Raw genomic sequence first — 26,361 nt, forward strand, 5'->3', positions numbered from 1 at the left:
GCCAAAAAAAGTACAGAATGCCCAGGATAGAAGTCAAGGTTTACAAACTGGGGGGCCAAAGTGAGGATGCCTCAATCCCACTTGGGAGGGAGAAGAAAGCAACCACAAGAGGCAGAGGAAGGAGGCACCTTGGTTGGAGAGGGGACAGGGAGGGGAAAAGGGGAGCATGATCAGGTATTAGTGGGGTAACAGGGTCAAAGCCCTGAGGGCAGGCAGAAAGAATAGAAACAGGCAATCTGGGTATGCAGTAGGTTAGCCAGGAGTCAGGGTTGGGGACCTCTAGAATTACCACAGACCTGGGAGGTGAGAAACAATCAGGACTAAAAGGGAGGGACCCTAGATGAAATGCCCAACAGTGGGGTGAGGGAACTTGTAGACTCTACCTCGAGTAGAAAGACAGGGCATCAAGTGGATGGGGTCAAAAACTATGACCCAGAATTATTCTTGTCTAAAAGAACTGCAGGGACAAAAATGGAGAAGAGACTGAGGTAAAGGAGATTCGGTGACCGTCCCAAATTGGGATCCAGCTCAAGAGGAGGCCCCAAGGCCTGACACAATATCACTGATGCTATGGTGTGTTACAGACAGGAGCTTATCATGACTGCCCTTAACAAACACCTGAAAGAGCCTGATGCATATACTTAGACCCAACCAATGGACAGAAGCTGCAGACCCCTGTGGTTGAATTAAGGAAAGGCTAGAAGAAGCTGAGAAGGACTACCCCATAGGAAGACAAGCAGTCTCAAATAACCTGGACCCCCAAAATCTCTCAGACACCGAGCCACCAACCAAGCAGCATACACTAGCTAAAATGAGGCCCCGAACACACATACAGCAGAGGACTGCCTGGTATAGCCTCAGTGAGAGGAGATGCACCTAACCCTCCAGAGGCTTGAGGCCCCAGAATATGGGAAGGTTTGGTGGTGTGGGGGTGGAGGGGTGGGGCTATCCTTTTGAAGACAGGGGAGGAGGAATGGGATGAGGAACAGTTAGAGGGCAGACTGGGAATGGGATAACTACTGGATTGTAAAAGAAGATTAAAGAATAATAAAAAAATATTTTTTAATTACCAATGTTTGTTAAATTCACAACACAAATATCCACCAGTGTTGACAGTGTTAATCAATATGACTGAACACTGAGGCAGGGGCATTACAAAGGAAAAATTTGACCATATACTTGCCCCTGATCATCTGTCACTCTGTCCAAATATTGTTCAGCTTTGGGCTCTCAGCAAGCTCTAGAGTAACCCATAAAACCAGCTGTACTCCAGTTTATTTTAAGAGCTTAAGAGTCTGATCACATAGGTGTAGTTTTTTTGTTTTGTTTTTATCTGATAGCTCAATTGTCACCAACTTATTTCTGCTTGAGCTAATCTAATCTACAACTTTTCCATTGGCTTTTTAAAAAACCTTCTGCAAAATATAGGCAGATGTTTTATTTTGAGCTGCTTTAGAATTTCTGAATACATAACTATTCTTAGATCAGTGGTGTTTACCTTTTGTTCAAGCTCTGCCCCACAGTTACCTGGCAACAGCCTGGTGTGCCTGACTCATTGTAAAAGGGGCTGCTCCCCTCCTCTGCTCTCTTGCTCTCTTGCCTTCTTGCTCTCACCATGTTCTCTTGTCCCTTCCCCACTCTCTCCCCATTCCCCTCCCCCCTTTCTCTATGCGTTCATGGCCAGCCTCTACTCTAGTCTTCTCTCTCTCTCTCTCTCTCTCTCTCTCTCTCTCTCTCTCTCTCTCTCTCTCTCTCTCTCTCTCTCTCTGACTCTCTCTCTCTCTCAACTCCCCTCCCCATGCCCTGAATATACTATATCATGTGGCTCTTTCCTCAGGGAGAAGGGATGCCTTCTACATGGGCCCACAGAGGCAGCCCCTTCTCCCATACCTTGCTATACATCCACCAAACATATTCCTTCCCTCCTGGTAAGCACCCTCCCCATATTGGTCAGTGTAAATGTTCCCATGGTCCCCGGGGAGAGTTCTTGAGCTTGGAGCTAACCTGGTGCTTCCCTAGGACATTTTCCCTTTGGTGAGATTTCCCCCTCTCCTCTGAGAAGGTTCCTTTCCTGTTGAGAAATCCCAGGACTGGGTGAACTGCTCTCTGTTGCTCATGCCCTATCTCACCTAGTGGGTAAGGGAATGGAAGCACCTGAGGTAGCTTTCAGTCTCCTAGCAACATGTGCATTATTCCAACAATAGGCAGCTCATGCTCACTTCATGAGTCATGAGCAGAGGGGGTGGGAGGAGAGTGAGAGAGAATGAGAGAGAGGGAGAGAGAAGAGAGAGAAGAGAGGGAGAGAGAGAGAGAGAGAGAGAGAGAGAGAGAGAGAGAGAGAGAGAGAGGCCCATTCACGGGCACGTGTGCATATGAGTGAGCACAAATAGCAGGGCAGACAGTGAGTGGGAAATGGGTGTCTCAGACTCTGTCCCAGAGAGAGTGTGGGAAGCACAATGGGGCAGGGTGAAAACTGTTTTTCTCACCACTGCAGCAAAGCTTGGCAGAATGAGGAAGCAAGGGGAAAGAGGGACAGGGGTGTGCAAGAAAGCAACATTTCTGCAGACAGAGTTCCTGGCAGGAAGCAAGGGGCAGGGCCAGACCTGCTTTTCACTTGGTGAACCAGAAGCAGACCAAATAGCAAGAGAATGAGGGTATTCTCAGCTGGCAGCAGCCACTAAGGGTGGCCCTTAGCAAGCAAATGATGGAGGGGGCATGGGGAAGCATATACTATGGATCACTATATAGTGAGTTGTTTTAAAGTGCCAGTTTAGTGGCCATGTAGAGATAGTTCAGGAAATCCCAGTAAATAGGGACAAGGCAGCAAAGACCAACCCATGGATGAGAACAGGGTTATTAACTACACCTACCAGCATCCTAAGGATACTATTAATAACCAGAGAGGCTGACAGCCAGGCCAGACAACCAGGTCATCACATGATGGGCTGGGGCCTCAGCTCTTTTGCCTTCCTGTCCCTGGTGAAGCTCCTCTCTGCTCTTATAGTTTGGTTCAAATACTCTTGAATATGTACCCACTTCTCCCTCCTGCGGGCTGCCTGTGGTGCTGAGCATAGATAGGGAAGCCTTTGTGACACTCATCTCAAAGCTGTTAAGCTGAGTTTCCACTACAGGATTGAAATTTGAAAGCTGAGAAGCACAAATACATAGGAGGTTTCAGCATTTAGCCAACCCAACCGGCCAATCCAATAGCTTGAGCTCCTCCTTCCTGTGCAAACTTGTTTGACTCAAATTGAATCATTGTAAGGGAGGCATTTCATTAGACTGTAATGAAGTGAAACTAATGATGTAGACAAAGAGATTTTAACAAAGCCAAAAGGGGCTGGAGGGTGAGACCAATTTTACTGTCCAGCGGGAATCAATTTGGAAATAAAAGACGACAACAAAAAAACACACAAACACACACACACACAAACACACACACACACACACACACACACGACAACAACAAAAAGAAAATATTACCAATCCTTTCCTGCCCTGAATACCACACATCAGACAGTGATCTTCAGGGTAGGTGAGCCCCACGTTGTTACAGCTCTGAGTTTTGAGGGCATTATTTACAGGGACACCCAGGGCAAGGTCAGAGGAGTCTGTGTGTTGAAAAGCCCAGAGACAGAATCTCTAGGAGACAGAGTCAGAAAGGAGAGAGTTGGGGATCATAGTCAGTGCTAAACACACTTCTTGCCTCTCAGGGAATAAGAGATCCTGTGTTCTGGACCAGATCCTGACTCAGGACTACAGACTCAGGCTGTCTCATGTTACATGTTTACATATGGAAACATTTTCCTAGTGGTGTGGAGACAGAAATATTATACCCACTGCCACGTTTATCAACACACGGAATGCCTCTAGACCAGTGTTTCTCAACTTTGCCCATACTGTGACTCTTCAATACAGTTCTGCACATTGTGGTGACTCTCAACCATAAAATTATTTTGTTGATACTTCATAACTGTAATTCTGGTACAATTATGAATTATAATGTAAATATTTGATATCCAGGATGTCTCATATGAGACCCCTGTGAAAGGGTAATTCGACCTGCCCCCACTCCAAAAAAAGGTTGTATCTCACAGGTATAGAAAAACTGCTCTAGATTTTTACTACGTATGTGGCTGTGACTCTCTGTGGAACCATGCAGGTGCCTGGAGATGCCAGGAGAGGGTGTCAGATTGCCCCGATTTGAGTTCACAGGCTTAAAGAATTTGGGTTTAGAATACAGGTACCCCAAAAATGTAACAACAGAACATCCTCATCCTCATGCAAGATAAGTTTAGAATTATTTTTATCATTTAGGAACATATGCCAAGGAATTTGTAAATACCTCAGACTATTTAAAAAGTATATATGATAAAATATTTAGGTGATGGTATGGTAGCACATGGGCTCTGATCCCAGACCTGGGGATGCTGTCACAGGTAGAGCTCTATGAATCAGACCCTAGCCTTATCTACATAGGGATCTCCAAGTCAACCAAGGCTAAATTTAAAAAATAGAATATTTAGTATATTAACTACATAAAATATAAGGATATATAATTAATATAGTAATATATTAAATAAATTATATTATAAAAATGAGAGTTCCCCGGGTGTGGTGGCACACACCTTTAATCTCAGCACTTAGGAGGCAGAGGGAGGCAGATTTCTGAGTTCGAGGCCAGCTTGGTCTACAAAGTGAGTTCCAGGACAGCCAGGAGATACACAGAGAAACCCTGTCTTGAAAAACGACAGAGAGAGAGAGAGAGAGAGAGCGAGAAAGGGAGAGAAAGACTTAATAGCAATGTAGTCAGAGGGTTTTTGAATTCCATTACTTGGGAATTGTCAATGCAGTTGGAGATGGGTCACAAGGATTACCTGATGTCCAAGTGATAATTTTCTCAGACATTAGCACAAGTTTGAAGAACTATTCAACGGGTCAACCAAACCAGAAGCTGGTTCTTTGACAAAATCAACAAGGTAGATGAACCCTTAGCCAGACTAACTAGAGGGCACAGGGACAGCATCCTAATTAAAAAATCAGAATGAAAAAGGAGACATAACAACAGAACCTGAGGAAATCCAATACATCATCAGATCCTACTACAAAACGCTATACTCAACAAATCTGGAAAACCTGGATGAAATGGACAATTATCAAGACAGATACCAGGTACCAAAGTTAAATCAGGATCAGATTAATGATCTAAACAGTCCTATATGCCCTAAAGAAATAGAAGCAGTCATTGATAGTCTTCCAACCAAAAAAAGCCCTGGACCAGATGGATTTAGTGCAGAGTTCTATCAGACCTTCAAAGAAGACCTAATAACAACTCTCCTCAAACTATTCCGCAAAATAGAAACAGAAGGTACTCTACCCAATTCATTATATGAAGCCAAAATTACTGATACCTAAACAACAAAAAGATCCAACAAAGAAAGAGAACTTCAGACCAATTTCCCTTATGAATATGGATGCAAAAATACTCAATAAAATCCTTGCAAACCGAATACAAGAACACATCAAAAAAAATCATCCATCATGACCAACTAGCCTTAATCCTAGGGATGCAGGGATGGTTTAATATACAGAAATCCATCAAGGTAATCCACTATATAAACAAACTCAAAGACAAAAATCATATGATCATCTTGTTAGATGCTGAGAAAGCATTTAACAAAATCCAACACCCTTCATGATAAAAGTCATAGAAAAATCAGGAATTCAAAGTCCATACCTAAACATAATAAAAGCAATATACAGCAAACCAGTAGCCACTATCAAACTAAATGGAGAGAAGCTGGAAGCAATCCCACTAAAATCAGAGACTAGAAATGGCTACCCACATTCTCCCTACCTAGTAAATATAGTACTTGAACCTAGCCAGAGCAATTCAACAACCAAAAGAAATCAGGGGGATACAAATTGGAAAAGAAGTAAAAAAAATCACTATTTGCAGATGATATGATAGTATATATGTGACCCTAAAAATTCCATCAGAGAACTCCTAAATCTGATAAACAGCTTCAGTGCAGTAGCTGGATATAAAATTAACTATAACATATCAGTGGCCTTTATGTACACAAAGGATAAACCAGATGAGAAAGAAATTAGGGAGACAACACCCTTCACATTAGTCACAAATAATATAAAATATCTTGGTATGACCCTAACTAAGAAAGTGAAAGATATGTATGATAGGAACTTCAAGTCTCTGAAGAAAGAAACTGAAGAAAATGTCAGAAGATGGAAAGATGTCTCACGCTCATGGAATGGCAGGATTAATATAGTCAAAATGGCTATCCTGTCGAATGCAATCCACAGATTCAATGCAATCCCCCATCAAAATTCCAACTCACCTCTTCACTGAGATAGAGAGGCCAATTTGCAAATTCATCTGGAATAACAAAAAACCTAGGATAGCAAAAACTATCCTCAACAATAAAAGAACCTCTGGTGGAATCACCACAGACCAATTGTGATAAAAATTGCATGGTACTGGTCCAGTGACAGACAGATAGATCAATGGAATAGAATTGAAGACCCAGAAATGAACTCACATACCTATGATCACTTGATCTTTGACAAAGGAGCTAAAACCATCCAGTGGAAAAAAGACAGTATTTTCAACAAATATTGCTGGTACAACTGGTGTTTATCATGTAGAAGAATGTGAATTGATCTATTCTTATCTCCTTGTACAAAGCTCAAGTCTAAGTGGATGAAAGAATTCCACATAAAACCAGAGACACTGAAATTTGTAGAGGAGAAAGTTAGGAAAAGCCTCAAAGATAAGGGCACAGAAGAAAAATTCCTGAACAGATGTGAGTGTTCTCTGAATCGCCCGCGAATGAGGACACCACACACGATAGGGTTCTTCTGCAGCAAGCTTTATGCGTCTTGAGAGGGAGAGCATAAGCTTCACAACCGGAGACCCCAGGCAGTCCCAGCCCCTCCTTTTTATAGGAATTCTCCCCGCCTCGGACGTAGCAAGCCATGATTGGCTTAACACTGATCACCCCATCCCTGAGGCGGAGCTGCCCGGGGCGGGGATTTCCAGCGCAGGCGCAAACTAGGTGTTTACTAGTTGGTGCTGAGGAAATGACTCAGCACCGGAAGATTAGCGGCGCCCCACATCTCCCCCTTTTTTGTCTAATAAAACCAACTGGACACCCAGTATGAGAGGACGGGAACATTGGCCGAATCCTCTTACTCAGAGATGTAAGAACTATGTCCGCAAGCAACAACTAGGCTTGAGTGGGACCCGAAGTTGCTCCGACCTGTCCCTCTGCCATTTTTTCGAGGAGGGGAAGACTAGGGCAGGAAACCCCCACTAGACGGCATATTCCCCAGGTGGAACGGGGGGACCACCTGTGCGATGCATTGCTCTACAATCCTCTAGGGCTGCTGAAGCTCACCCGCTAAAGCGTGGGCAGCCAGCGACCAGTGGTGCAAATCAATTTTGTTTAAGCGCCGCCAACCATACCTGTGCAGATTGCCCCTGCTCCAGGGCAGCAAGCGCCTGGGATATCATGATTTTGTCTCTATTATTTTTCTTATATAATTTGCAAATTAACCATAAGCTAAATACCGATCCGAAGCAAAGGAGAATTCCAAACAAACCCACCCCCACCCATTCCTTAAAATAAGAAACAACAGAAGAAATCCATGACGAAAAGCCTTCCGTCAAGGAGAGGTCAAGTCTGGTGGAATTGATTTGGACGATGGCCAATCTAAGTTTCTGGAGGGTTTGATCAAAATCAAACGTCCAATTGTGTAGCAGCTGTTGAGACAAACTCTTAGAAAGATTAGCGGCGTATGTGAAATTATTATATTGTACTGATGTGATGCATAACCCTGGCATTCTGACTTCACATCCCAACTGCGCGAGTTGCCAGAGGATATCAATTTGTTCTTGAACCAAATCTATACGTTGATTAACCAGTAATAATCCTCCCCGGAGCTGGGTATAGGCAAGATGGCTATCTTCAATTGCTGCAGACACAGCGGCCGACAGTTGATTAATAGTGTCTGCAGTCTGCACAGTCCCTGACAGGGCCAGAGCTGATGCAGTTACTGAGGCGGTTATGCCTACAGTAGCCACAATTCCTACGATCACTGCAGAGACACCAAAATCCCTCTTTTCCCTAAAAAGGGACAGGGAGCTGGGGGCCACCACCGGGACTGGAACAAAGCGGGGCAAACGGACAACCATGGCAAAGGAAAAAGCCTTGGCATCCCAGCATGTAGCATAAAAGCAGGAATAATTTTGACAATAAATGTCAGTCAAATTATTAGGTAAGGTAGAATTACTAACAAGCCAAAGAAAAGGGGGCCAAACACAAACAGGCGTAGGGGGATATTGAAACTGTTGAGGCGATCCCACCCACCACGTGGAGGAGGAATTTAGGCTGAACCGCATGAAACCCCTTTGGGACCAGCCTCCCTCTATTAATGCCAGAGGCGCAATATCGGTGCAGCTCCCATTAATGCCACACAAAAGCCATAAATTGAAGGGATATCCAATGGCTGAGGGATTATCTTCGCCATTGCGTCTTGCCACATTATATGAACCATTAATCAAGGGTGGGGATAAGGTGAAATAATCATTAACTCGCCCCACTCGACGCGCTTGGCAGCCGGCCCAAGGCGGGGTGGAAGACAGCTCTTCCTTTGCTACACAAAAGGGGGCTAACCTTGGTTGCTGATACTCGGTATGATTAATAATTTTTGTTACCTTGGGCCAATCTCCAGACAAATCAACAAGATCTCCACCATAAAATGTATCATTCATAAGTGCATTGGGAATATGGACAACGTACTGATAGGATAATCCAATGCACTCGGTCAAAGAACTATTGAGGGAGAAACATAAGCTCCCCCTCAAATTATGTCTTCTCTGTTCAGTGACCTTTTCGAGCTGGGGATCCCATGGTAAATATGGAAGCCCATGATTTTCATTGGTAGAAAAAAGGCGGGGAAATACCTGAGCATTATACATTACCGGCATGGGGAGTGGGAATGTTGACATTATTCCCCATCGAAGCCCTTTTTCCTGGGATATCACTTGCAGAGGCAGGATGATTCCCAATATCAGCAGGGCGATCTTCATCATCTTGGGGTATTGATCGTGTTAGTCTTTCTGGGACCCAGAATGGATTTTGTTCGTTCTGCGGGAAAACACAAACAGCTCCCCTGGATCTTATTAGAATAGGATCCGGGCCTCTCCATTTGTTGGTTAAGACATCTTTCCATTTTATTAATTCTTTGGGTCTAGTTGGTTCAGAACAATGTCGTTCTGCCGCAGTATGGCCGTGTGCGTCAAGATTTAAAAAATTGAGGGTGAATAGTGCCAATGACACAGACACTTTTGGCGTACGGGGTATAGCTTCATCAGCGCCCCCTTTTTGTTTAACAACATAAGATTTAAGGGTCCGATGTGCTCTCTCAACAATGCCTTGACCTTGTGGGTTATATGGGATACCAGTTAGATGCGTTACTCCCATTTGGCGACAAAAGCTTTGAAATTTTTGTGAAGTATAAGCTGGTCCGTTATCAGTTTTAATAAATTTAGGTTGTCCCCAAGCGCTCCAAGCCTCGAGGCAGTGTTGGATCGCATGTGTTGCCTTTTCTCCCACATGGGGAGATGCAAAAATAATGCCAGAGCAGGTATCAACGGACACATGAAGATATTGTAACTTGCCAAAGGAGGGGACATGTGTGACATCCATTTGCCATATTTGTAAAGGCTGAACGCCGCGGGGGTTGATCCCCACATGAGGGAGGGGCAGAAACTCACAGCAATTTTGGCAGCTAGTGACGATGTCACGAGCTTCTTTCCTAGTCAAGGAGAAGCGACGGCGCAACGTTTCTGCCGTTACATGAAAGCGATTGTGGAATCCTTTTGCAGCTTCCACAGAGGATGACAGGGCTGTGGCTATTAATTTGGTGGCTTTGTCTGCCAAGTCATTACCCAGGGACATAGGGCCAGGTAGGCCTGAATGAGCCCTGATATGAGTGATGAAAACTGGGAATTTTCTTTGAAGCAACACTGATTGTATTTCTTGAAAAATTTGTGCTAAAGTGCTAGAGGGTTTGATTACTCCAGCCACCTCCAGCAAGTTTACTGCATTTACTACATAACTAGAATCTGACACAATATTGAGGGGTTCAGAGAAGGTTTTTAATACCTCCAGAACCACTAGACACTCTATTACTTGAGGTGATGCTTCCTTATATTGTTTGGAACATATTTTGCCATTGACCACAAAGGCCCCTACACCATTCTTGGAGCCATCGGTATACACCATGAGCCCTTCCTTAATTGGGTTTCTTACCGTTACATGCGGGAACACAATTGACTGGCTCTGGGCAAAGTGTAGGATCGGGTGTTTGGGATAGTGATTGTCTATGCTTCCAGGGAAAGTTGTAACTAGTATAGCCCAGTCATTAGATGTGGCGGCCAAGGTCTGAACTTGCACAGAGGTATAAGGCACCACCAAGAGGTGGGGGCTACGCCCGAAATGGGTGATGGCTGCTTTATAGCCTCTGAGTGCAAGCTGAGCTATGGCTTCAGGATACCAATGTATTATTTTTGCTGGGGATACATTTGGGTGAACCCATAGCAGGGGCCCATTCTGCCAAAGAACGGCAGTTGGCAAATGGGCAGTTTGTAAGACACACAGACTAAAGGGTTGTGATTCTTCGATACGGAGCAACTGCGCTTGTGTCAGGGCTATTTCCACCTTTTGTAGGGCCAGATCAGCAGCTGGAGTCAATGTTCGGAGGGACGTGATGTGCGAATCTCCTTCTAAGATATTGAACAAAGATCTTAATTCCGAAGTGGGGATTTTTAAAAAGGGTCTAAGCCAGTTAATGTCCCCCAACAATTTCTGAAAATCATTTAGGGTATGGAGGTGGTCCCTTCTTATCTCTAATTTTTGAGGTATGATGTTATTTGGTGTCACCATGGTACCCAGGAACTGTCCAGTATTTGAAATTTGGACCTTTTCTACAGCTATTTGAAGTCCCCATTGACTCAAAGTTTTAAGTAAAAGGGGGTAGGCCCTTTGAAGCAGGCCAAGGTCCTTGTGGCACAGAAGGATGTCATCCATATAATGGAGCATGACTAACGAGGGAAATTGATCCCTTACTGGAGAAAGGGCCTCCTGCACATAAAGTTGGCACATAGTAGGGCTGTTGGACATTCCTTGTGGTAGAACCTTCCATTGGTACCTTTTATCGGGTTCCATATGATTAACAGAGGGTATAGTAAAAGCAAATCTGGGCCTATCTATTGGACATAGAGGTATAGAAAAGAAACAGTCTTTAATATCTATTATAATCAAATTCCAACCCCTGGGCAGGGCGGAGAGCACAGGAAGGCCTCTTTGCACAGGGCCAAACAAATGCATTTGTTCATTAATGGCTCTAAGGTCATGGAGCAACCTCCATTTCCCTGATCTTTTCTTAATAACAAATATGGGAGTATTCCAGGGGGAGGTAGAAGGTTCTATATGATCCAATTTTAGTTGTTCATTTACTAATTGTATTGCGGCCTCCATTTTTTCAGAGGATAGGGGCCATTGGGGGACCCACACCGGGTCCTCTGTTTTCCACGGTATAGGCCGAACCGTCCCCATGGCCCCTAGGAAAAACCCAGTCCTTGTCGGGCTGTATTTCCTACTGGTGAAATAGGCTCAATTCCTCCTTGCTCTGACTGTCCTAATCCTTTGCCTGTCCTGTAGCCCATCTTTAGCATCATGTTTTTTGCCTTGTTCAAACCTTCCCCCAACACGATTTTTTCATTGGACAGGATTAGGCCCAAATGTTGCATAATGTCTCTCCCCCAAAGGTTTACTGGGAGCGGGAGCACATAAGGTTCAAATTTACCCTTTTGTCCTTCAGGAGCCTTCCAAGTCAAACTCATTGAGCTTATGGCAGGGCATGAATGATATCCCAGGCCTTGTAGAGAGTGGGACGATTTTGTAGTGGGCCAAGCTTTTGGCCACCAGTGCGTGGATATAATACTTTTGTCTGCCCCGGTATCAAGAATACCTTCAAACCTTTTTCCATTTACTTCGAGGCAGAGTTTGGGCCTTTCATTCAGGGATACAACAAGGTAGGCTGAATCAGTTCCTGACGACCCCATCGTTTTGGGACTGGGGCCTGGGGAGCCCTCCCAGAGGGTGTCGGGGAGGAGCAGCAATTGAGCTATCCTATCTCCTGCACTGATGGAAAACACGCCCCTGGGGCTGGAACATAAGACCTGTATTTCGGGGGAATGTAGGTGGTCAACAACCCCAGGATGGACCACTAGGCCCCGTAAGGTGAGTGATCCTCGTCCGAGGATAAGGCCCATGGTCCCAGGGGGCAAAGGTGACATTGGCTCTATAGGTACTGGTTGGATACTCATTTGGGGCATTAGTAGGAGGTCGGAGGCGGCGCGCAGGTCCACCCTTGTGGGTCTTCCTGGGTCGCTTCTTCCGCCATCCCGGAGGTTCTGACAAACCGGTTCCCATATCTTTGAGGGCCCTGGGACCGTGGGCCCAATGACCCGTTTTTTGACACATTGGGAGCAGGAACATTTAATGGAGGCAAAAGCCTTCCCTGTATATCTCGCACTGAACGACATTGATCTGCTCTATGGTACCCTTTACCACACCTCGTGCAGAGGGTCAAGACCCCCCCCCTTCTTGTCTGGGGCTTTGCAATCTCTTTTGAAATGTCCAGGCTTACCGCAATTAAAACAGGTCCGTTCACCGGTCTTCTTTTGTGGAGGATGCTTTTGTGCTAACATGATGGCGGCCGCGAGGCCAGTATTGCTAAGTGGACCTCCAAGCTCTCTACACACTCTTAGCCATTCTTGCAGCCCTTTTGATTTTCTAGGAGCAATGGCATTCCTGCATTCCTGGGTGGCTTGTTCAAAGATCAGTTGCTCAATAAAGGGTCCTATCCCCTCTGGGTCCCCAAAGATTTTTCCTGCCGCCTCCATCATGCGTGCGACGAAGTCGGCAAAGGGCTCCTGGGGCCCTTGAACAATTTTTGTAAGCTGATTGGTGGTTTCTCCCTTGCGATTAAGTGACTTCCAGGCCCGTATGGCTGTGCTGGAAATCTGGGCATACGCCCCCCAATGGTAATTAATTTGATCTGCGGCCCACGGGCCTTGGCCTGTTAAAAGGTCAAATGTCCAATCCCGCTGCTCTTGCGTAAGGGCTATTGCGTTGACCCTGGCCTGGGACTGGGCTGCCTCATGCCACAAGGCTTTCCATTCTATGTATTGTCCCATAGTAGGCAAAGCGGCCTTAACCACCATTTGCCAATCACTAGGTGTCATGGCAGTTTGTGCCATTCTTTCAAGAATCATAATAGTAAAATTAGCATTGGGACCATATTTTCTTACTGATTCTGCAAGATCTTTTATCTGACTATAGTCTACAGGAGCGTAGATTCTCCCCCCTTCTTGTTCATAAACAGGAAACGCTAAGTGTAGCTTGCGGAGGATCTTTTGGGGAAAAAAGGAAGTTGTGGATGACCGGGCCTCATAAGGTGGGGGAGCGGAGGGAATGGCGGCAGCCAACAATCTCCTATCCTTAAAGAAGACACCGGTCGCAGGCTTACTTGACTTAGGTCGCCCGCCTTCATCTGGGTGATACCTTTCTCCTTTATATCTAACTGCTTCTTCTTCTAACTCGCCCTCTTCCTCCGAGGTCAGTTTACTGTCCTCGGTTTCGGAAGAATCCGAAGTATCTCTTAGGTGGAGGGCAGCCAGTTCTCGGGTCGGATATAACCCGGGCCTGCTGCTCCCCTTCTCTCCCTTTCTATTTCTCCCAGGAGGTCCTTTTTCACTTCCCTTTTTTGCCTTTTTTACGGTTTTTGTGCGCACACCCATCCTCTCACTACGCTCGGATTCTGACATACCTTCCTGCATAGCTTCTAAAACCTTTTGCCCTTTCTTTCGCTCCTCTTCACAGGCCTCATCTTCAAGACAACTCTTAACTAGTTTCCATATGGCCTTAACTCCCAACCTGAGGTCTGAACAGGTTTCTAGATCGTTGCCTAGCTTATTCCATGACGGCAGTGTCAGAGATCCTGACACCGCATACCAGGGAGCTACTCGATCAACTTCCTCAACAAAGCGGCGAAGAACTCTATCCCCAAGCTTCAGGTCCCTTCTTTTGAGAAGTTCTTTTAATGAAGTTTGTACTGATTGAGAAGCCCCCATGATACTCTAAAGGAGACTGCAATTAAGAACTTCAATTTAACACAACCTTCTATGTTCACAAAAGAAGAGGGCTAGGAACCATACAACCAAGGCCACGAGGACGATAATTAAAGCCTCGGGCAATCCCTCCCACGGCCCAGTTAGTTGAAGGGAGTGTGAAAGGGTCAGGTAAAATTCAGGCATACCTTTCCGAGACGTAGTTCCTGCAGTTCTGGACCCTCCCCGTCACCGAGGGATCTCCGACGGTGCTCGCGATGTTCTTCTGTTCTTCATTTTCCCGGGATTTCGGCACCAGATGTGAGTGTTCTCTGAATCGCCCGCGAATGAGGACACCACACACGATAGGGTTCTTCTGCAGCAAGCTTTATGCGTCTTGAGAGGGAGAGCATAAGCTTCACAACCAGAGACCCCAGGCAGTCCCAGCCCCTCCTTTTTATAGGAATTCTCCCCGCCTCGGACGTAGCAAGCCATGATTGGCTTAACACTGATCACCCCATCCCTGAGGCGGAGCTGCCCGGGGCGGGGATTTTCAGCGCAGGCGCAAACTAGGTGTTTACTAGTTGGTGCTGAGGAAATGACTCAGCACCGGAAGATTAGCGGCGCCCCACAAACAGAGGAGCAATGGTTTGTACTGTAAGATCCAGAATCGACAAATGGGACCTCATAAAATTGCAAAGCATCTGTAAGGCAAAAGATACTGTCAATAAGACAAAAAGGCCACCAACAGAGTGGAAAAGGATTTTTACCAATCATAAATCTGATAGGGGACTAATAGCCAATTTATACAAAGAGATCAAGAAGCTGGAATCCAGAAATTCAAATAACCCCATTAAAAATGGGGTACAGAGCTAAACAAAGAATACTCAACTGAGCAATACCAAAGGGCTAAGAAGCGCCTGAAAAAAAAGTTCAACATCCTTAATCATCAGGGAAATGCAAATCAAAACAACCCTGAGATTCCATCTCACAACACTCAGAATGGCTAAGATCAAAAATTCAGGTGACAGCAGATGCTGGCGAGGATGTGGAGAAAGAGGAACACTCCTCCATTGTTGGTGGGATTGCAAGCTTGTACAACCACTCTGGAAATCAGTCTGGCAGTTCCTCAGAAATTTGGACATATTACTTCCAGAAGATCCAGCAATACCTCTCCTGGGCATATACCCAGAAGATGTTCCAACTTGTAATAAGGACACATGCTTCACTATGTTCATAGCAGCCCTATTTATAATAGCCAGAAGCTGGAAAGAGCCCAGATGTCCCTCAACAGAGGAATGGATACAGAAAATATGGTACATTTACACAATGGAGTACTACTCAGCTATTCAAAACAATGAATTTATGAAATTCTTGGGCAAATGGATGGATCTGGAGGATATCCTGACTGAGGTAAACCAATCACAAAAGAAGTAACTTGATTTGCACTTACCGATAAGTGGATATTAGCCCAGAAACTTAGAATACCCAACATACAATTGCAAAGCACAAGAAAATCAAGAAGAAGGAAGACAAACTCATGGATACTTCATTCCTTCTTAGAATAAGGAACAAAATACCCATGGAAGGAGTTACAGAGAAAATGTTTGGAGCTGAGTCGAAAGGATGGAACATTGAGAGACTGCCCCACCTGGGGATCCATCTCATAATCAGCCACCAAACGCAGACACTATTGCATATGCCTGAAAGATTTTGCTGAAAGGACCCTGATATAGTTGTCTCTTGTGAGGCTATGCCAGTGCCTGGCCAATACAGAAGTGGATGCTCACTGTCATCTATTGGATGGAACACAGGGCCCCCAATGGAGGAACTGAAGTTGTCTGCAGCCCAATAGGTGGAACAACAATATGACCTAACACGTATCCCCAGAGCTCATGTCTCTAGCTGCATATATAGCAGAAGATGGCTTAGTCAGCCATCATTGGGAAGAGAGGCCCCGTGGTCTTGCAAACTTTATATGCCCTAATACAGGGGAACACCAGGGTCAAGAAGTGGGAGAGTGTGGGTAGGGGAGCAGGGCGGGGGGACTGTATAGGGAACTTTCAGGATAGCATTTGAAATGTAAATGAAGACAATATCTAATAAAAAATGTTTTAAAAACAAATATATGCTACCTTAAAAAAATGATGCAAGAGATGTCAGTGTGTGACAGAGAACCAAGTGCAACAGATGAAAAATAACTAAACACAGTGCATTTTGGAAAGAGTAATATGTTTATGACTATGAATGTTGTGATCTGTTCCTGCAGCAGAATGCATAAAGGCAATACACAGCAACATCCAGCAGCAAAGCAGTGATTCCACATTTGGACTTTGAGTAAATGGCTGGAGCGATGGCTCATTAATTAAGAGCACTTGTTGATCTTGCAGAAGAGCAGGGTGCAATTCTCAGTGCACATGCTGCTCACACCATCTATATATCTTTCGTTCTGGAGTCTCAGACACCTTCTTCTGGCCTCTGCTTCACTTATGTGGTTCTCAGACATACATGCAGGCAAAACTCCTATACCCTCTTGAACTAAGACAAAAGCCTGACAGCTTAAAACAAAGCCTGGAAGACTTTTAATCTGACCAGTATCATATACCCTGCTCTTCTATGAACTCACATAACAGCTTCAAGGCATGCTTGTGAAACTATGAAATTCTCTCAAGTGGGCATCTGTAAATGTCCCTATATTTTACTTTCCCATCCTTTAGCTTCTTTTGTCAATAGACTGGATATGTAAACAGGACTCAGCATTTTGCTGCATATACAAGAAACACATCTCAATGACAAAGACAGACACTACCTCAGAGTAAAAGGTGCAAAAAAATTTTCCAAGCAAATGGACCCAAGAAACAAGATTCAGTAGCCATTCTAATATCGAAAAAAATCTACTTTCAACTAAAAAATTACCAAAAAAGATAAGGAGGGACACCATACTGGTCAAAGGGAAAATCTATCAAGATGAATTCTCAATTCTGAACATCTATGCTCCAAATGCAAGGGCACCCATATTCATAAAAGAAACTTTACTGAAGTTCAAAGCACACATAGCACCCTTCACAATGATAGTGGGAGACTTCAACACCCCACTCTCAGCAATGGACAGACCATGGAAACAGAAACAAATCAGAGACACAGTGAAACTAACAGATGTTATGAACCAAATGGATCTAACACTTCATCCAAAAGCAAAAGAATATACTTTCATCTCAGCACCTCATGATACCTTCTCCAAAATTGACTACATATGTGGTCACAAAACAGGCCTCAACAGATACAAGAACACTGAAATAATCCCATGCAACCTATCAGATCACCGCAGGGTAAGGCTACTCTTAAATACCAGCAAAAACAATGGAAAGCACACATACACATGGAAGCTGAACAATGTTCTACTTAATGGTAACTTGGTCAAGGAAAAAATAAAGAAGGAAATTAAAGACTTTTTGGAATTTAATGAAAATGAAGACACATCATACAAAAACTTATGACACAATGAAAGCAGTGGTAGGAGGAAAACTCATACCTCTAAATGCCTCCAAAAAGAAACTGAAGAGAACTTACACTAGCAGCTTGATAGCACGCCTGAAAGCTCTAGAACAAAAAGAAACAACTGCACTCAAGAGGAGTAGAAGGTAGTAAAGAATCAAGCCAAATAGAAACAAAAAGAAGTATACAAAGAATCAACAAACCCAGGAGCTGGTTCTTTGAGAAAATCAACAAAATACATAAACCTTTAGCCAGACTAACCTTAGAGCACAGAGTCAATATCCAAATTAATAAAATCAGAAATGAAAAGGGAGACATAACAAGAAAATATATCTTAAAATAACTATTCTGTTTGTTGAGTATCAATGGTTGAAAATATTAAAATAATGTTCTACAAACATCATGGAAATATTAATGATAACTTTTAACTGTCTTGAAATTGGCATTTTCTTAAGGTTTAATATTTATTTCTCTGAACCATCCCTGGGTCCATAGTCTACCTTTCTCTTAGGATGTAGGAAGTAAAGTGGATTACAAGAAAATAGTGTTATTAGGACTCATTGGGGGCCGGGGGGCTGAGAGAGTCATTTTCAGAGTGAAATATTCTTGCATTCATCTAATAAATAATTAAAACTGGCTTTAAAATAAAGACAATACGTTACTCAAAATGTATGTGTGATTAGAAGCATTGGACCTGATTCAATTCCCAGCACCCATATGGGAGCCACAACTGCCTGTAACTCCAGTTTCAGAGGATGTAGCACCCTTACACAGACACACATGCAAAGCATCAAAGCATATTAAAAAATGTTCTTGGTCTTTAGTAATGAGCAGAATGGCTGGTGTGGTGACACACACCTGTGACCCCAGCTACTAAAGGAGGGTCACAGATTTAGGCAAGAGCTTATAAAAAGAAGTTACAAAAACTGCAGGGATACATGCTACTTTGCAGAGCTTGATCAGCAGTGCCAATAAAAGGGACACAAGAAGGCTGGAACGATGGCTCAGCAGTTAGGGGCACTTACTCTTGCTCCAATTCCAGCATTCACATCACCACTCACAGTAAGCAGGGAGCTGATCCCTTCTGGTCCTGCCTGATTTCTGTCTGTGCAGCTCCTGTGTTGTTTGCCCAACAGAGGTGGGCAAATATATACATACATGTAAACAATAAGCATAAATGAAGTCCATACAAATGTAGTGTTTTGGTTTTATTTTTTTTATTAATTTCCCTTCCTTCCTTCCTCCCCCTATGTCCCTCTACCCCCCACCCCTCCTTCATTTCTCCGTCCCTTTCTCCTTAAAGACCTGGAGGCCTCCCATAGATATCAACTCCTCCTTGGCATATCAAGTTGATATAGTCTTTAAAAAGACCAACAGGGAGAAGAAAGGATGAAGAGCCCAAGAGATGCTTTTAGCCTATTATTTTTTCCCTTTTGGCACTCGTCAGTACAGGGTAGCTCAATCTATAAGATTTTCAATATTTTTTAAAGGCTCAATAATGCACATGCTTGTGTAATATTAAGTATTTAATGCCTAAGGAGTTTAACTCAAATTTGATGTGAAATAAATCCAATAAAATTGTCAGGACCCATAATGGGACAAGCTAATAACTAGCAGGTGATCATCCTGAAGTGGCCTGCCTCAGATTATTATATAATCTGCGACAGGTGAACCCTCATTAAGCAAGGCTATGAGTGACTCATTTTAGGAAATATTCCTGCTATTAATGTGCCTTTCCTGTTGTTGTTAAACATATATAACAATCGCTAAGTAGGACCACTCCCCCTTTGAGGCAGATCTCTGCAGACCCACAAAGATGAACTATCTTGTAGTGATGCTATATAGACTCCACCATTACCCTGGCCTAGGCCAGAAGTCTCTTGGCATAAAATAGTGAAATTAAAATGGCATTTGTTTATACAATGCATTATACTTAGAACAGGATAAGTAGGTTATTATATTTATAACATTATAATTGGAAATAGAAATATTGAAAGCTAAAGTGGAGAAAAATTTTGCAAATGTCCCTCATCTTTTAAATTGCAGAGTATAAAGTAATTCTTAATTTTACACACTTTTTAAAAATTCTTCTGTATGTTGGTTTGAATTTTTGAAAAGCATGTATAATATGTTTCTCCAAATTATGGGATGCTTCAGACAGATTCTCATCTTCCCTATCATTATTAAAGTGTTTCTGTGCTTTTCCTCCCCACTTGTGAACCTGACACCCTCATGTTTCAACCCTTAGGTACCTGGGATTACAGATGCTTCTCACTGTCCCAGCCATTCTGCTTTCATTATTAAAGGTCACATGCACGTTGGGGGACTCATTTTTGTGGTCTCATGAATTAAAAACAAGAAATTCTTTGCAGAAAACCTTAATATCATAAAACTAGGATTCACTAACATTAGTTGTACTTTTGGCTTAAGGTATGAGTGCTGACATCTATTTAAAACTCATCTATGGTCTTGTAATCCTCCATGTGTGCACCTCTCTAAGATGGTTTTCTTTTTCTTTTTTAAGATGTACTTATTTATTATATGTAAGTATAGTGTAGCTGTTTTCACACACCCCAGAAGAGGACATGAGATGTCATTACAGATGTTTGTAATACAACATGTGGTTGCTCAGATGTGAACTCGGGACGGGCAGAAGAGCAGTCACTGCTCTTAACTACTGAGCAATCTCTCCAGACTCCATGGTTTTCATTTGAGATGTTAAAAAATATTCTCAATCCCGTTTGATAGCACTGTGGGACCATAGGGGTAAATGTAGCACCCATAGATAACAGGCTAAGAAGAGTCTCTTGGTAAATGCTAGACAGGAGAAGGAGTTTGGCAGTTGAGGCTATAGTTTTTAAGCTTGCTACAGATCCACATCCGAGGTATATAACTCCTGGAACTGCTGATCCTATTGCTGCTCAGGTAGGCATATCTTTCCACTCCTCGGATGGGAATCCTGAAAAGAAACCAAAAACAGTAAGCCTGCAGAGCCCAGAACTGCATTTCCTCCTGTAATGAAATCTTACCAGTCTCCACTGCTTTTTGGTAATATGAATCACAAACTCCCAGAGGAATCACCTGCATTAGTTTTATAACTACTGTCTCACATTCTCAGGATTTGTACACCACTCTTTTGTCATTTGTCCATGGTGAATCCTGTAATGTGTGTACAAGGCATTGGGCTGGTGCTTGCTGCCATGTTCATATGAACTGCAGCCATGAGTGACCCCACTAAGGGTGATTTTCAATTCTGTTTCTAGGCTTTTTATATATGGGGACTCCCACTTAGTAAATTGCTCTAAGGGCTTCAATGATGGATGTGACTAAGTCTGTGATTTACCATCCCAGTAAAACAGCTCAAACCCAAGAACTGTTTTGGGTGCTCAGTGATGACTTTAGAGGAGGTTCCAAATATACTTAATGTCTCTGCTTTCCTGAACAGGTGCAGCCATGCAAATAGTGGAAAGCTAAATCTCAGGCTTGCAGATTCTGCAGTGGCTTTCTGGGATTTCGAAGCGCCCACTGGCCATCTGAGGCTCTGTCTATATCCCTCACAGGGCAATTATCAACAACAGAAATGTTTAAGTTGGAGCCAGAGCAAACAAAAGCTACTCCCAGACACCATCATTATGGTAAATATTTTGAGTAAAATGACACGATGTAAAGGTTTTGAAAATGAAGACCAATAAACAGGAAAACCTCCGAAGGATTTAAGTTTGTGGGTATGTAGAGCTTTCTGGGGATTGGCTGTTGAATGTAAACGCACTCTCTACCTCTGAGCCACACCTCCAGCCCAAGGGTTCTTTTTTTTTTTTTTTTCTTCCTTCCCAGTACAGTTGGCTTCACATGACATTGACTTTCATCTCTCATAGCCACGACACACACAACTCATGAACATAATAGAAGGTTAAACATTGTGAAAACATACATGTTGTTATACTCAGTGTTGTCTGTCCACTTCCAAGGGTGCTTTGACGACTCTCTGTGCAGGCCAATCCAGCAATCAACATTCCCCTTGAATCTCATTAGGAAATCCTGTCATAAAACACAAAAAAATCAAGAATATATGTGTCTATTTGTTTCAGATGATCCTGGAGTCTCTTCACTCTACACCTTTCTCTAGAGATAACAGGAGGGTGTAACTCAGGGTCACATTCCTCTGTGGCCTGGACAGTTCTGGGTTAACCTCCCATTGCAGTTATTATCAGTTGCTTCCTTCTGTACCCAACATATGCCAGCATATGGGAAAACACTGATGACCACCAGGTATCTCAGTAAAATGTCATATCTGACCTTCCAGCTGACTATGAGCACTTCATGAGAGAGTGTTTCTTGACTGTCTCAGGGCTCCAGTCAGAAGTCAAGCATCAGCAAATGGCACACACTCACATTCCCTATGTCTCCGTGTGCTTGGGATGGGATCCTTCCTCGGGCCTCATCTGTAACTCTCTATCTCAAGGCAATATAATATTCAACAGAACAGACAGACAAACCATTCCCTGCCCATTGCTTACCAGCTCATCCTGGTTGTCAAATCGAGCTAGTTGGGCCTCTTGTGCCATGCAGAGGTTCTGGGCAACTGTCCAGTTTTTTGCCATTTCAGAAAAATAAAAACATTTATTTCCAACTCCAGTCCAGTTTTGCGGGCAAGCAGCATAGGTATTTTTGATTGGGATCTGTTCTGTCTTTCTTGCTAAAATGTAGAGAATACAATGAATCATAACAAGCAGGTCTTCTCTCTTTTTGGCACACCCTCCTGAGCTCAGATGTGAGGTGTGAATCTGATGGTAGCTTTCCTAACTGATCTGTAGGAATCCTCTCCTGAGCATGATGGGCCTTCAACTAAAGGCCTCCCACCTTGGGCCTGTGTCCCATTCTCTCTCAGGTGCTCACTGTCAGTAGGGCTCCTAAGAAGTGCACTTCTATAACAATGTAGAGCCTGCTGGGTATCATCTTCCCAGGGATGCTGAGCCTGCCCTCCTGTGCACATCACAGCCTATGTGTTCCTTCACTGCATCTTCCTGCTGGAACCTAAGTTCTCAGAACAGAAACTTCCAATGTATTTCTTCTAGAGTCCTTCCCACAATGCCTGGGTCAGAGTGGTCAGTAAGTATAACTGACAATGGGAATGTGGACATAATGCCACAGAGTTTGGAGAGTAAGTCACTTACATGATAGAAAAGCAGATAGAACAATTACAGCTGCAACGAATACCACTCTGTACCATATTTTTACCTGAAAAACATAAATATGAGAACATCACTCTCAAAAATCTTTTAGAGAAAAAGATAAATTTATGCTAGAGTCATCTGTAGATTTAACTTATACTTTCTTAGTACAAACCCCTTCATAAGAAGGTCTCCATTTATAAATGATATCCTTGGCTCTCAGAAGACTAGAGGAAAGAGAAACAGAATTTTTGCCACAGAATATTTCACTTATTAAACTAAGATCATGGAACAAAAGATCCAACAGAGAGCTACGCATTTGATTAGTGTAATCAGAATAGAACTCATTAAAACAGAGAGGACCACATGAATAATAAAAAGAAGAGCAAATTAATGTGCCAGGTATGGCAGCTGAGAACTACAATTCTAGCTCACGGGAGGTGTAGGCCATAGAGTCATGAGTTCAAGGCCAGTCTTAGCTAAATATTGACTTTGAGACTGAAATTACATTAGGCTCTGTTCTATCTACCCATCTATCTATCTATCATCTATCTAAACTCTAATGAACTAACAAAATGTAATTCAACCTAGTAACAAAATAAGAGAATAAAAAGGAACCATTTCAGTAAATTCAACAAAAAACATGCAAAATTCAACGTAAATCCACAGTAATACACATTAAGATTTGAGGAGCGTCCGCAATCTGACAAAAAATATGCATCATAAACTGTAGCTGCTTGTATTCTCCTGCTAATTATGTTCCCCAAAACACCTGTTTGCAGTGTCCCACACATAAGTCTGAGGGATCCTACCCCTAGTTGCTTCTGATTGGTAAATAAAGTTGCTGACAGTCGAAGGCTGGACAGAGCAGACAGAGGCCGGACTTTGGGATTTCCAGGTGAGGGAGAAAGGAAGGAGGAGGAGGAAAGAGATCCTCCATGCTTTGAGAAGGAGGGCCAAGGTGCCATGCCTGAGAGGTGCAGGACAGAGAACGTAGTTGTCATGTAGGAGCCAGGGGGATGCAGCCAAAGGGGGCTACATGACTGGGCCTAGGGCAACAAAGATGGAATACAGATTAGAGTAAGTAAAACTTGGGAATACTGGAGGGGGTGCATTCCATGTGGAGGTTAGGAAGTGACCCAACCATTGAGCTGTTTAAGGCATATAAAAATATAACCCTTATGTGTATGGATCTGTCATTCGGGGACACAGAACATTGGGGCAGGTAGCCAGGAGTACTGCCACTATCAATTTGAATAGTGATTAATTGGGTATGGGCTACACTAACCAAAAAGAAAATTCAATTACAAACAACAGGAATGATCCCCACCCCCACTCCCAGTGACAAAGAACAAGGCAAGGATGTCTGCTCACCATTCTAGTGTGACTCTGGGGGTCCTAGCAAGGAAGGACAACAGGGCAAGAAAAAGAAATCACAGTCCAACCTCAGAGGTAAAAGCATTGATAGTCAGACAACATGAATATATCTACATATAGAGTTCTATAGAGTCTATTAATTGAGTATAAAAGCAATGAATGAGTTTACAATACTACAGGAAACAATGTAAACGCATGAAATAATTTGCATGTTTAAACACTAGCAACTGTCAAATGGAAGCTAATGTAAAGATAACACCTCTTACAGAACTGTAAAGCAAACAATTACACACCTAATAAAACATATTCAAATCAATTTTGGAACAATAGCAAGTTCTTTTAATCTCTGAGCCATTTCCTTGGTCCCTACCAGTGTGTTTTAAAGCTCTCAGTACATTTAGTTACAATTTCTTTTGAGTGAGAAAAGAAAAACCTGCCTGTCCATTGTTTATCTTCTTAATCCTTTTTAAGGGATCAGAGCCCAAAGTTTTCATTACACTGAAACTACTGTATTTTTATGGAGTGTAGGTAAAGCTTTTGATATTGTAAGCAAAATTCATTTCCTGAGATAAACTCACTCACAAAGGTTTTTTTCCTTCAAGTACATTTAAGTTCATAGCCCTCATGTTTGTATTTATGATCCATTCCAATTCAGTTATTGTAGAGTATGAACTGTGAATCCTTACCATAGATCCAACAGTTCCAGGACCATATTCAGAAGAGATGTCATTTTTCTCTATCTCAGATCTGCCCACATTGGCCATTCTACAGTGCAAACACACATACACACACTGTACAAAAATAGGCACACATTATGAACACATACTGATATTTTTCAAATGATCCAAAAAAATTGAACAAAATGACACATGTGTAGCTAAATTTGCATAAATATGCTTAATATTACCAGGCTTTGGAAGAAAAACAAGAAAACAGTTTAGAATTTTGTAAAAATGAGACCCCCTTTATCACATGCCCTTGTCTTCCTAGTCTTTGTGTATATGTGGATATCCACAAAATGAATGTAAAAATGCCTGTGTTTATATTTAAAATCTGTGAGTGTTCCAGTAGGCTTATGAATTAACTCATATGTTATAACAACTCAAATGGCCCCAAAATAAACCAAAATGAGTTCTGAAGGAAATGATTGGAAAAGAAAAACTGGGCCTTATGCTTGGAGCTCCCCATTTCATATTCTGGCTAAATATTCCTCAGCCTGCTGTTCTCAAAAATCCTGGAACTTTCTGGACAGTATAAGTATCCCTTAAAGCATTTTGCAGAAAAAGCAGTTTCTCTTGGGGCTGCAAGATGGCTCACGGGGTAAAGGTGCTTGCTGTTCAAGCCCAGTGATCTGAGTTCAAACCCAAGAACATGCTGAAAGCAACAACAGCAGCAAAGGACACACGGCTGTCCTTTGACCTCTAAATAGCCACACAACACCAGCATCACCAGTAAAACTTAGAACAACAACAAAACCCACCTAGTTTGCAGTTTATTTGGAGAATCTGACCACAGAGCAGTGGTTTTCTGCTGAGAAATTCTAACTGCCACTCACTTGCTCTCTTTAGGGAATTGAAAATATGTGTCTTGTTCTCTTACATGAACAGTTTGAAGCGTTCCATCCTTGAGCAAGGGGTCCTACAGGATTATCTGAGGGTTTTTTAGTTTTATAGATATCTTAGATACAGAAGTTAAAACTTAAAACATGGGCTGGAGAGATGGCTCAGTGGTTAAGAACACCGACTACTCCTCCAAAGGTCCTGAGTTCGAATTGCAGCAACCAAATGGTGGCTCACAACCATCCGTAATGAGATCTGACACCCTCTTCTGGTTCATCTGAAGACACCTACAGTGTACTTAGATATAATAATAAATCTTAAAAAAAATAATAATTAAAAAAAAAACTTAAAACATAATTTTAGCCATCACAGTAGCATTCCATCACAATGTACACAACAGAGTCAACAGAGTAACTGATATCAGAGGCCTCCAGGCACCTTCACATCTATAGAGACCTGCCCAGACAGGCTAACAGGCAGGAGGTTCTGCTCCTCTGTGAGACCATGGTGACGCTGCCCTCTGCCTTTCTAGTTTGTTTCAATTTGCATTAAATAAATA

The 26,361-nt window shown here is 43.0% G+C and overlaps 1 protein-coding gene across 2 annotated transcripts in view; it reads right to left on the reverse strand.

Moving 5' to 3' along the window:
* Window positions 1–19,846: 19,846 nt before the first annotated feature.
* The window catches only part of LOC110288125 (C-type lectin domain family 2 member I-like), a 28,363-nt gene continuing 21,848 nt past the window's right edge, over window positions 19,847–26,361 (reverse strand). For both annotated transcript variants that reach the window (XM_085839858.1, XM_085839857.1), the window contains exons 3-6: window positions 22,870–22,933; window positions 22,213–22,391; window positions 21,627–21,733; window positions 19,847–20,654 (exon numbers count right to left, since the gene is read on the reverse strand). In XM_085839858.1, the coding sequence (XP_085695984.1) occupies window positions 20,513–20,654; window positions 21,627–21,733; window positions 22,213–22,391; window positions 22,870–22,933 (492 nt within the window). In that variant the 3' untranslated portion in view covers window positions 19,847–20,512. The remainder of the gene's footprint in view (window positions 20,655–21,626; window positions 21,734–22,212; window positions 22,392–22,869; window positions 22,934–26,361) is intronic.

Source organism: Mus caroli, unplaced genomic scaffold (assembly GCF_978045245.1).
Source record: "Mus caroli unplaced genomic scaffold, Mus_caroli_1 scaffold_7, whole genome shotgun sequence".
NCBI classification, from domain to species: Eukaryota; Metazoa; Chordata; class Mammalia; order Rodentia; family Muridae; genus Mus; species Mus caroli.